This window comes from Penicillium taxi (assembly GCF_028828555.1).
Source record: "Penicillium taxi strain IBT 34144 chromosome Unknown utg000005l_segment0_segment0, whole genome shotgun sequence".
NCBI lineage: Eukaryota > Fungi > Ascomycota > Eurotiomycetes > Eurotiales > Aspergillaceae > Penicillium > Penicillium taxi.
The window spans coordinates 3,781,550-3,793,448 of NW_026643207.1; the positions used below are offsets into that span (position 1 = coordinate 3,781,550).

General features: G+C 49.0%; 3 protein-coding genes across 3 annotated transcripts; 1 reads left to right on the plus strand and 2 right to left on the minus strand.

The window, feature by feature from the left end:
* Positions 1–240: 240 nt before the first annotated feature.
* N7495_008713 (uncharacterized protein) lies at positions 241–1,218 on the minus strand (the record flags this gene model as incomplete). The annotated part of the gene is made up of 1 exon (XM_057211364.1): positions 241–1,218. One exon carries the CDS (start codon positions 1,216–1,218, stop codon positions 241–243), a length of 978 nt encoding a protein of 325 aa, XP_057060907.1.
* A 1,244-nt stretch (positions 1,219–2,462) lies between these two features.
* On the plus strand, positions 2,463–3,812 carry N7495_008714 (uncharacterized protein; the record flags this gene model as incomplete). The annotated part of the gene is made up of 1 exon (XM_057211365.1): positions 2,463–3,812. The coding sequence occupies one exon, from the start codon at positions 2,463–2,465 to the stop codon at positions 3,810–3,812; it is 1,350 nt and encodes a 449-aa protein (XP_057060908.1).
* A 3,124-nt stretch (positions 3,813–6,936) lies between these two features.
* On the minus strand, positions 6,937–11,233 carry N7495_008715 (Arf family guanine nucleotide exchange factor SYT1; the record flags this gene model as incomplete). The annotated part of the gene is made up of 2 exons (XM_057211366.1): positions 6,937–10,772; positions 10,843–11,233. 2 exons carry the CDS (start codon positions 11,231–11,233, stop codon positions 6,937–6,939), a joined length of 4,227 nt encoding a protein of 1,408 aa, XP_057060909.1.
* Positions 11,234–11,899: the final 666 nt, after the last annotated feature.

The window sequence follows — 11,899 nt, forward strand, 5'->3', positions numbered from 1 at the left end:
GAGAGCGCTCCCTGTCCCGTAGGATAGTGGTTATGAGCGGCACCGTGAATTTCTCGTCAATGGAAGTGAAGTCTCTTCTCATTTGTCTTGACAGCCGTGACGATTCGGATCCATCCAATCAGCATGGAGAAAGTACCAAGGCTCGACATCGGTAGCTGATCTCTTTCACGGTTGAATTCTTCCAGATAGAGTGATATTTAAGCCCAAGGCTTCAGGATGACTATTCAATCCCGTTAAAGTTCAAGCGACAGCAAAGACAGTGGGCGAAGGAGTCCACTTCGTAACAGCCGGCTTGATCTCACGAATGTCATGACTAAGAAGCATGTTCCACTCATTCCTGGTGATAGGAGTCACGTCCGACGCCGAAAGGGGAGTTTTAGGCCCCCGTTTATGAGGGAGCCCTGATCTAGACACGGGAGGCTGTCGCTTCGCCCGCACAGGCCTCGGACGAACAGGCGACTTCTTCGTCGACTGCTCAGCTTTCGCATGGGTCACAGCTTTCACAGGCGGGGGCAAGATGATAGCTTCCTGCTCATGGCTACTCTTATAAGCAGCCGCGACAGCAGTGAGGAGATCATCCTTGACATCCAGCTGCTCATATATACGGTGGAAGAAAGCCTTTGTGAACTGCCGACCCTGAAAATCAGCCATGAGGCGATGCAGGAGCTGCACACAGGAATTCAAAGACTGTTCATCCGTCCGCGAAAACGGTTTGTTGGAGAGGACGCATAGTCTGCGCTTGAATGTGTAGATGCGGTCCATGTTGAGAAGAGTCAGTCCCTCTTGACTGAAGACGACTTCGTTCTGCTCGATGGACTGCTTGATGAGGTATTCGTTTGCGTGGCGCTCGAACTGGCTGCGGTTTAGGGCTTCGCTCCAGCTCTGGCCGAGAGAGAACTTCTTTGATGCCTTTGCAATTGCTCGCTCTAGGACTCGCCATGACGCTGTATCTAGGCGTGTTGTTGGGATTATCATTAGGTCGGAGGCCTCGCCTGTTGGGAATGGCTTTCCGCGGCCGACTAGGAGGCTGATGTGCATCATTCTTTGTTGTAGTTTAGAGGATATGTATTCTAGGGCGGGTAGAATTGATGGGATTAGGATCTCTGCGTCGAAGTTGAAGTCGGATGGGAGTGGTGGTGAGATCATTTCGTTGGTGAGATGGTTGGGTGAACTGGGGACATAGATGCCCACCGGGCGAGTAATACGCATCACAGCCATGCTATAAAGTGTAGGATTATAAATGAATTGCCCTGTCTGTTCCAAGGTTGTCGTGAGAGTCAGAAGAACAGTTCGAGCAACGAGCGGGCCCTCCGATTATAAGCTGCAAGCTCTCCTAAGTACGAACCAACACGAAAACCAACCTTGGAACAATTTATTTCCCCTTTTCCCCGCAACAAATATAACATCCCAAATTAACCATTTTTAGTTGCATATATCGTTGCTAATGATAGTAAAATCACTCATGGAATTCACCAATCAGCATCGTTAATCGGCGTGATAAAAATACTTGTAACCGCTGAGGCGTTCTTTCCATTTCCTAGTTTGGCCACTTGCTTTTCCACTTCCACATTCATTTCCACTGAGCTCTTAACGATAGGCTGTCAAGGCTACTTTCGTAAAGCCTTGTTAGCTGTCTTTCAACACGAATCGAAGGCCCACTTGTGGTCAGAACCATGGTCCTATCACGCCAATTATATATCGTTGATATCAAAGTTGGAGAAATTCGCCATCGGTACACAACTATACACCTGTTGTCAACATAAGTAATGTAGTACTTGCATTAATTATGATACCTCGTGTTTTTCCTCGTCTAGTTTTTGGCTTTCGCCTAGGCACCTTCCATTTTGGTGCTCAGTACTTGCCGCTTTTTGCTGGGTAGAGCTGAGCAGTGAGCATTATGAGCGCAGTGATCTACTCACGGAGAATCAACCTGAGAATATTTGCATATATCTCGCTTGTCTAGTAAATGGTGGCAGGTGAAGGATGGCAACAATTGAATCCACACTGCGTGCCTAGGTGGGTTTCCATCCAGTTATTGGTACCTATAAAAGTAGAAGATCGCTATACCATCGGAATATGAAGAAGCTTGGAAGTCAAGATACCAGCTGACCTAGGTAGTCGAATAACGGCGCGGACTGAAAGGTTGGTCGTACCACAGTCTGGACAATAGCCTTAGAACAGGCGTACATAGCTAGTAGGTCACAATAAAGGAAGAACGATACAGGTGACAACAAGAGCCCCAGAAGATTGGAAACCTCTTAGCGAATGGGGCCGGAGAAGTAATCTGGATTGATTTGTGACATGTTGATCGGGATGTGCTCCTTGGTCATGCGAACGATGCGATTTCGGATCGAATCTACGGGCCACTACCTAATATGTAGGAATCTCCGGACCTTTTCCTTGAACCTTGAAATTCCTCGAGAGCTGGGTAGGCAGGATGGAAGCCCGGTAGTTTGTGTGAGATGATGTCTGGTCGCACGTTGGAGACGACTTTTGATATTCACCAGGTTGGCCATACTGGTCAGCGTGTCGGGATGGTCCTCGCCGAGCTTCGTCTTGCTCGTCTCCATCACCTGCACGTCGAGCCGCTCGGCCTCCTCCCACCGGCCCTGGTTCCTGTACGTCGATGCCAGGTTGGCCATACTGGTCAGCGTAGAGGGATGGTCCTCGCCGAGCTTCGTCTTGCTCGTCTCCATCACCTGCACCTCGAGCCGCTCGGCCTCCTCCCACCGGCCCTGGTTCCAAAACGTCGATGCCAGGTTGGCCATACTGGTCAGCGTGTCGGGATGGTCCTCGCCGAGCTTCGTCTTGCTCGTCTCCATCACCTGCACCTCGAGCCGCTCGGCCTCCTCCCACCGGCCCTGGTTCCTGTACGTCGATGCCAGGTTGGCCATACTGGTCAGCGTGTCGGGATGGTCCTCGCCGAGCTTCGTCTTGCTCGTCTCCATCACCTGCACGTCGAGCCGCTCGGCCTCCTCCCACCGGCCCTGGTTCCTGTACGTCGATGCCAGGTTGGCCATACTGGTCAGCGTAGAGGGATGGTCCTCGCCGAGCTTCGTCTTGCTCGTCTCCATCACCTGCACCTCGAGCCGCTCGGCCTCCTCCCACCGGCCCTGGTTCCAAAACGTCGATGCCAGGTTGGCCATACTGGTCAGCGTAGAGGGATGGTCCTCGCCGAGCTTCGTCTTGCTCGTCTCCATCACCTGCACAAAGAGCCGCTCGGCCTCCTCCCACCGGCCCTGGTTCCTGTACGTCGATGCCAGGTTGGCCATACTGGTCAGCGTGTCGGGATGGTCCTCGCCGAGCTTCGTCTTGCTCGTCTCCATCACCTGCACGTCGAGCCGCTCGGCCTCCTCCCACCGGCCCTGGTTCCTGTACGTCGATGCCAGGTTGGCCATACTGGTCAGCGTGTCGGGATGGTCCTCGCCGAGCTTCGTCTTGCTCGTCTCCATCACCTGCACGTCGAGCCGCTCGGCCTCCTCCCACCGGCCCTGGTTCCAAAACGTCGATGCCAGGTTGGCCATACTGGTCAGCGTAGAGGGATGGTCCTCGCCGAGCTTCGTCTTGCTCGTCTCCATCACCTGCACCTCGAGCCGCTCGGCCTCCTCCCACCGGCCCTGGTTCCAAAACGTCGATGCCAGGTTGGCCATACTGGTCAGCGTAGAGGGATGGTCCTCGCCGAGCTTCGTCTTGCTCGTCTCCATCACCTGCACTTCGAGCCGCTCCGCCTCTTTCCATCGGCCCTCAAGCCTGAATGCTATTGCCAGCATACTTACACTTGCAAGAACATCTTCATTCTCAGCATCAAATAATCCCAGTCTTTGATCTCTTGATTTTATTGCCATTTCTCTTGTATCCATAATATTACCCATTTCCGATGCATACCATGCGCCTCTATAAAGCAATGCAGCCCATCTTTCTTGATAGATAGCTGATTCTGGTCGCTGAGATATTGCGGATTTAACATGAGGAAATAGTGCCCTACACCTCTCCCAGTTCTCATATTTACCAGTCGGAAACTCTTCATCAAGGGTGATAATGAATTTATCTCTCCATTGGTCTCTTTGTCCATGAGATTTCAACCATGCGCGTGTAGTCAGCTGTACTAAGCGATGCATTGTAAAGAAAGTGCTGTTCGTACTAGAGGATATCAATGAATAATCCCTTAGTGTCGTTATATCATCCTCAAAATCGGGTTCTGTATCAGAATCAGATGTCTCTCCATCAGAAGAGTTATTTGAAAGTTCTGAGTTTAGAATATAGTCGGCCTGAGATTGATGTCGGATAAGATCTTCTGGTATTCCTTGCCGGTCGAAAAAGCTCATAAAAGAAAGCAGCTCCGCTGCAGATGGCTTTATTTGGCGTATATAGTCGAATGAAATTTGCCACGTCAACAGAATTGAATTCTTTGCTTCCCGGTCCCGGTGGAGGTAGCTCGCCTCTTTCTTTAGAAGCTTCATCGCTTCATGGTCACTACCTTTGAAATCTCTTAGGTATTGTGATACTGAATAGCGAGGCGCTCGATTCCGAATAAAACAAGCTGCCTGTACGATCGCCAGAGGCATATACTCTAGTGCTTCCACTAACTGTTGATTCTCTTGGCTTTGACTGTCTTGGCTCTGACTGTCTTGACTTTCTCCTGGGTCATCAAGCTTTCTCTGGAGAAGATCTAGCGCTTCAGACCTTTCCATAGGTTGAACCGTGATGAGGTCCTTGTGATGAACCATCTTTAACGCAATTTCTTTTGCCCGGCTTGTGATAATAATAGACCCATTTCGACTTCTTGGAACATAATCTAACAGTGGCTTCGTCAAGGACTTTGTTAGGCCTTCTGTTGGATCTCTCTTGCATGCCACTGGAATCGAGCAAAGGAACTTATCGTCGTCGACATTATCAAGAATGCAAACCCATTTCCCTCTCCTCTCATCTCGGAGCCAGTTCTCGACCAATTTGAAGATGTTATTTTTGGGATCCTGGCGACCTGGGATTTTGACCTGGTCCGCAATGTCCCGGAAACTTTGCTCGAACCGGACTTCGTTGCTCGCATGCACCCAGAAGACCCATGTTGCCGGCGAATCAGATCGGACTTGATAGGAGTATTCGATTACAAGTTGCGATTTTCTTTTATAATTTATAAGTAATAGATCGCACAAGAGCTGATCAGCACTTACCCAGCACCGCCGAGACCAATCAGCGCTATCCTCGACGCCGGAACTGAGCTTTTCTCACGGATCTGATTAAGGATAGCATCGCGGCTAACAAAATCTGGATCGCGCGGGAATGGGACTGTCGATAACGGGCTTGGTGGAGTTTCCGGTCGCTCTAGACAGTCATTATTAGTCAAGTCACCTTAACCTTGTTCCTCTAACGTACCTGGAGGCATGTTGATCGGGCCATTGCTTACTCCAACTTGGAACCCATGATTACTGCCCGAGAACGATATTGACGCCATGGTCAAATTAACCGTGTATCGCTTGTAGTTCTCATGAGAAGGACTATTTACCTGTCAGCTGAAAGAGGGGTCAGCTTGACCATCAGGTGACTGGCGCTAATCCAATAGCATAACTAATAAAAGTAACAATCTCGTTACTACTACAGTCACTTTTTGAGATCCGCAGTTTTGATATGGGCGACTAAGCTCCCTTCTATTTGCCTTGTTTGCAGAATCAGGGTTCAAAATGGCTTCAAAACAATACAAGTTCAATACAGAAGAACTTTTTATTGTGTAATTGATAATCGTACTGGAATACAGTCGAGGGCATAAAAGCGGCGACAGGATCTCATTTCCGAGCGTCAGTAAACGCAGTATTGATGGGATAGACAAATCGTATCCCCTTCCAGAAACAACAATTCAAATGTTGGATTGAGGCTCTGTACCAGGTTCTAGAACAGCAGAAATATGCCGCTCAGATATAATCCCTGTTGGTAGAATCAGCATTAGCCAACCCTTTCTAGTGCTTTAGCATCTATGTTGCCTGTTCGTCGGATTGGGGGCTGAAAGAGGGCGCTAAAGTGCGGAGATAACATCTCTATCCATATTCAGATATGTGTTCTTAATCATAATTCTTTTTGGAATAATTAATGGAATTTTAAGAACTTCCTGCCTGTGACTTCATTTTTGCATCGAGATATACTGCACCACCTGGTAAAAAAAGAGTTTGTTGTCGTTCTCCGAATTCATTGATAAGGTTGTACTAGCTTGTGCGTGGTACTCCGTACAACCTATCCTTATTTATAGCTATGAAAGGTCAATTTGTGTCAATTTCAACCTTGAAGCTTTCGACTTTCTCACGATGCTGGATCCAGTATACTAGTCCATTGGCCAATACTATTTGGCCTCGTCTTTGTTTTTAGTTTTCCATTCCTTCTTAACTACGCTCGGGCACAAGAAGCCAGAACTATCAAAAAGTTCGATTCTAGCACAGGATGTCAACGATTTAGAATGCTACCCTCATTTGGTTTAGAATAAATACGGAATATAATCAAGATAGATCATGACATTTGTTAATCACCCCGGTTCCCTGACTTTAACCTCAGTAAAAGCGGGCTCAGAGGAACTTCACAACCATACATCGAATGCCACTTAGATAGAACAAGATAAGAGATGAAACCCGAGAAAATATGGGAAATGGAAATATGGGAAATAGAAATATGAGAAGGTGGGAAGATTGAACGATGAGGGCTAATGGTATAAGCACCTAAAGAAGACACCAATATGCTTATCATAGATAACACAAACCGAAACCCCACGAAAACCGTGATCGACCAGGCCAAGCCGTCAATGCAAAGGTCCAAAGGAAAAAAGGCCACAAGAGTTGAAAATGGGGTATAAAGTCGTAAAGCAACAGATCAAAGACATTCGAACTATACAGTGGTCGATCGAGAGTAAAAGAAGATGTGGTGGGTATGGGGGGAAAGAAGAAAATGATTAAGAGATCAAGCACCCACAGCTTGCTCTCGTATGTTGTCAGAGGAAGGTGCGTCCACGGCTAGTTCGGTCAGCGGGATGCTTGTTGACGAGGTGGATCGATCGTCACTTGATGCTTTCAGGTGAGAAGTATGGACCAGACCTTCAGAAGTTGAGCGCGGGAAAACGAAATTCTCCATGACCGCATCGTCAGCCGGGTCTCTGGGTTCAGTGACTCGTCGTGCAGAAGAACTAACCGGAAGATTTTCAAGTGCTGGCCCGAAGAAATCAGCTGACTCATCGTCGCTGAGGACACTGAATGCCGTCATAGTGCTTCCAGATGAGTGAGGTCGCTCAGATGGAATATTGTCCGAGGCTATGCAACCGTCACTGCCAACGAGGGCAGGTTCCGAGGTCCGTGGCTCTTCGTGCGGAGTAGGTTTTCGTAGCTTCAGACGCTCCTCGGTAGGCAGGTTTTGCCATTCAGAGCCAAAGGTCACGATTGAAGCCTTTTTGCCGTGAACGGTAAAGCTAGGTGTCTTGCGGGATAGACCCTCACTGTCGTGCGGGACCGTATCGTCGTCGAGTTGGCCGATACTTGATATCGAGTCTCGGTTCTTCTTACTCCGTGAATGATGCCGAGGTACGTGAGCAACATGAGGAACATCTCGAAGTGAGCGATGAAGACTACGACGGACTCGGCTAGGCTTATGCTCACTCGGAGAAACTTCTGAGGACTCATCCTGTTTTTCTTCGACATCTCCATCCGTCAGCTTGCGTGGCGGAGGCGAGCTGTTGAGGTCTATCAGACCAGCTTCTCTCAGCAAACGTTCTTCGCCCTCGTCAAACGCAGACGATGCGAGCTTAGACGCGTGCGAACTGAGACTGGCGGCGTCAAACTTGCTGTTGCGGCTTAGTATGGAGGGCTCGCGCTCAACTTTGCCGGCATTATCAAATAGATTTCCCTGCTCAGAAATGACGGAGATGGACGGAGGGCGGCCGACATGGGCATCCGAAGATGAAATAGAGGATGGAATACTTGGCCGGCGCATCTCACTAGTGGAGGCTTGCTTAAGAAGGGTTGGTTGAGCAGGTTGGCTAACAGATGGAGCTGCGTAATCGTTTGTATCACGACTAGAGACTGTGCGAACAATGCTAGGAGCCCGAGGCGGCCCACCCAGATCGGAAGTGATTGACGGCCCAGAGATCGAGGCTACTCGTGCCGTATCCGCATCCGATGACGTCATTTTAGCCACGGATCCAGCACGACCTTCGATATTCTCTCCCATATCCCGAAGAAGCACATCTCGATAGCACGTATTACGTGAGATATCTTGGCGAACCCATTTGATTTTTGCTGCAATTCGGCCCGCTGCCAAAATGACTCCGTCGCGAGCCCGCGAATTCACTGGGGTGAGAACTTGCAGATGGCGTGCGTTTCGCAAAAGCTCATCCAGCTGTTTCTCATTCTCAACAAGCTTCTCATTCGTTTCAAGTATTTTCTGGCTCATCAGTCGTCGCCGGGCGGCAACAAACTCGGCGACAACGTCTGTGTCAATGTCGATACCTGCTGAGTGAGGACGCGGCTTCTCTGTCGAGTTATGAGAACCAATGGAAGTTGTTGAGTTCATTCGTTGGCTCTTACGGTAGCGCTGACCTTCGTAGTTGGTAGCAATCATGCCATTCGTGCGTACTCCAGTAGTTCTGAACGCCGCTGCATAATTGAGTTTGGCAAGCCAATCATTCATCTCCGCTTCAGACGTAGAAAGGAAGACCTCCTCGACAGAATTGTGACGGACGAACATGAATGCGTGCTTGTGCTTTTTGTAGCTATTGTCCAGCAAAGCAACGGCGTCATGCGTAGACATAATACCATCAGGTTTAAATTCTGCAAGAGGCGGCCGGAAGACTAAGGTGTCAGGTCGTCCGTCCTTAACATATGTGTCATATTGGGTCATCAAAGCTCGAACCCAAGTGACGTTACGGAAGAAGTAGAGTTGAGAGAAGGTGAGAATGGCGCCCCATTCTTGCCATGGCGAACGAGCTCTCTTCTTCTTCGGATCCTTCCGCCAGAGTAAGCCAACCTTGGCTACCTTGATATCAACCAGACCAGGATTTGACTCGGCTGGATCAAGGGTTCCTTGCATGAACGCATCAGGACGAGAACGTAAAGATACAATCTGCAAAATTCCTGACTTGGTGAAGGCTTGATGGAGATCATTAATGTCTGGCGGGCCCGTGGTTCCGACGTGGTCGTAAGTATTTTCAAGATCCATGACATCCTTCAAACTGGGCCGGAGAGTTTCGAGTTTGTTATCCAGAATGAGCGCATATGGATCAACAGGCTCTCGCGTAACTCGGCCCAAATGCTCAGAGCTAGTGCTTTTGAACAAAGCACGGCGAGGTTTCGCCAAGGCCAAGTGACGGTTATTGTTTGCATCTTTTGCATCTTCGACATCTTCCACGTGAATGAAGGGGGTATAGGAGATGTTCTCATAGAAACACCCAAGGATGTCGTCTGAGATGCCCTCTCCTCGAGTGTTCTTGACATAATCAAGCTTCTGCATTTTCCGCTTATTGTTCTTGTTGAACACATCCGTATGGAGAATTAGGATCGAGAATGCAATAAAGTATGCTTGGTCTGTGGTTGCAAAGATGCCTGGGTTGCACTCAAAGTATCGGTCTGCAAATGACTGGATAAATCGGTCGATTTGTTGTGTTTCCTTGGGCAGTTCCACCTCCATCAAAAGTTTACGAATGGACATGTCAATAGGATCACCGAAGTAAGCGAACGATCTCATGTACTTTCGCAGCGCAACCTTGAAAAATTCGTCGTCCGACTGGCATAAAACACTGGCAATCATGCCCCGAGGAATAGCTTCCTCTAGTTTGGTCAAGTAAGAGGCCGGTGTGTCATCTTCCCCCCGAGGGGGACAATTTGGTTCGGGTTTTGGAGTAGGCGTTAAGAAACCACCGACGCCAGGAGAAGCAGTCCGGGGGAATGGCGGTTCTGAGTTCTGCCTCAGTCTCTGGGTGATACCGAAAAGATCACCAAAGCTCTTCCGGCCCGTTGTCGAAGTTGACGTACGACCAGAGGAAATCATGTGCGGCACTGGAGATGGAAGATCTTGGTTCTCGGCCACGGATCCCATTGTAGACGACCTACCTCGGCCCTTGTGAGACGGATTGGATCGCACCGAGTGAGCAGAATTGGTTGAATCATGGCGAAGTAGAGGTGGCACAGCCGCACTAGATAAGCCTACTGATGAGCGGGATGGTGATGGTAGCGGCGAGATCTGGTCTAGATCACCAGAGCCTGAAGTTTTCGGACGTTCCGTCGAGAACTTGGATGCATGATCTTGAGCATAACTTGTTGTCGGTTTCGGAGGCAGAGGAAACATGGGGCTTCGCTTCAGGCGAGGAAGGCGGAAACGTTTCGCATTGGACGTTAATGCGTGGCTAGGTGAATTCGTTCGGAATGTCGGGCCTTCCCCATAGCTCTGATCGGAGCGAGAAGATTCAGAAAACCGTGGATCGATGACAGAGGAGCGGTGCGAGTCAGTCAGTTGATCCCGACTTCCATTTCGTAATAAAGTTATCGACAGACGTCCAGAATTGTCAGTAGTATGTTGAGATGCTGAAAGAGCGGAGTCGCTAATTTGGGAATCAATAGAACCTTGCTCCTTTTGTTCCTGTCTTGGCTCGGGAATTTCCGTTGAGCGTCGAGGTAAGTGCTCCATGGAATGTTTGCGCGACGAAGGTAAGAGCCTGAGCTTGTGTTGTTGTTGTTGTTGTTGCTCCTTTTGTTGTTTGAGAGGTTTGTCTAAGTCATGGCTAGTTGGGGCTGTAGTGATGATTTTGGGTGCTATAATGGAAGGGGCTGTCAGCATGTCGTCCAATGCACGTCTGTTTGAAATCCCTCGCCCTGGACTTACGTGGAAGAGAAGGTACAGGAGGAATGTCCTCTCCGTCCTTGGCGTAGGTTTTGGAAAGCTGAGGATCCGATGCCCGACGGATTCGCATAAAACTGAACCGATTTCTTCGTAAATTGGGTTGGGGTTCTCCATGTGAGGAGGAAGCAAGGTCCGTCTGAGTTACCCCGGGGTTTGGCTCGGTCTCAGGTACCTCCAGCCCCCGTGGTGGTTCCATTACTCCATGTTCCGGTGCCAAGTTCAAAGCACGATGAGTTGCTTCGGAAAGTCTAGGCTCGATAGCCGGCGGAGAAGGACGTGGCAGATGTTCACTGCGGCGGGCCTGTGCCTGAGTTTCATTGGCGCTTTGACGTTTTGGACCATCGGCGACAAGCCGTAGGCCTTTCCAATGCATGGCTGCGAGATACCGAGACGGTCCAACCCATACGTGCAGGTAAATTGAGGATCGAGAATATCCTAAAGCATAACGACGTGGAGTGTTCCAGAACGCGGTGGGAATCGGTGAGTGGAGAGTCTGTCGTCAGCTTCGCAGAAAAGGGGAACGCGGGAAGAGAAGGGGGGTTGTGGGCGTGGCTTGTTCTAGATGCGCCACTTTGGCTATGTTTTTTTTTTTTTTTTCAGTGTTTGAAAAACACAGCAACAAGTGAGAAGAAAGGAATAGAAGGAATAGAACGAAGGCAAGGTCTTGGAGAAGAGAACAAGATGGGTACGGAGCACGAGGTGAAACGAGGTGAGTCTAGATTTCCTGAGAAATGCGACATTCTAAGCCGTTAAACCGGTTTAAGGGCTTAAGGGCTTTCTATATTTACTTTTTTGTCTCTCTATTTTTACCATTTACTATTTAATGCTAGTATTACTTTGCAGGGCTAAATTAAGCTATGACTCTCTATAATCAAGTACAACAGCAGTACGCTACATTCCGAGGTTGAATTTGAGGAACGGCATTAAAATCTACCCAGATGCCTGGATATAGAGAATTTAATGAATTAAGAGAGAGATATTTAAGAGTATCTATAGATATAGATACATAGGACTATTTAATATACGTAGTTACCTATTG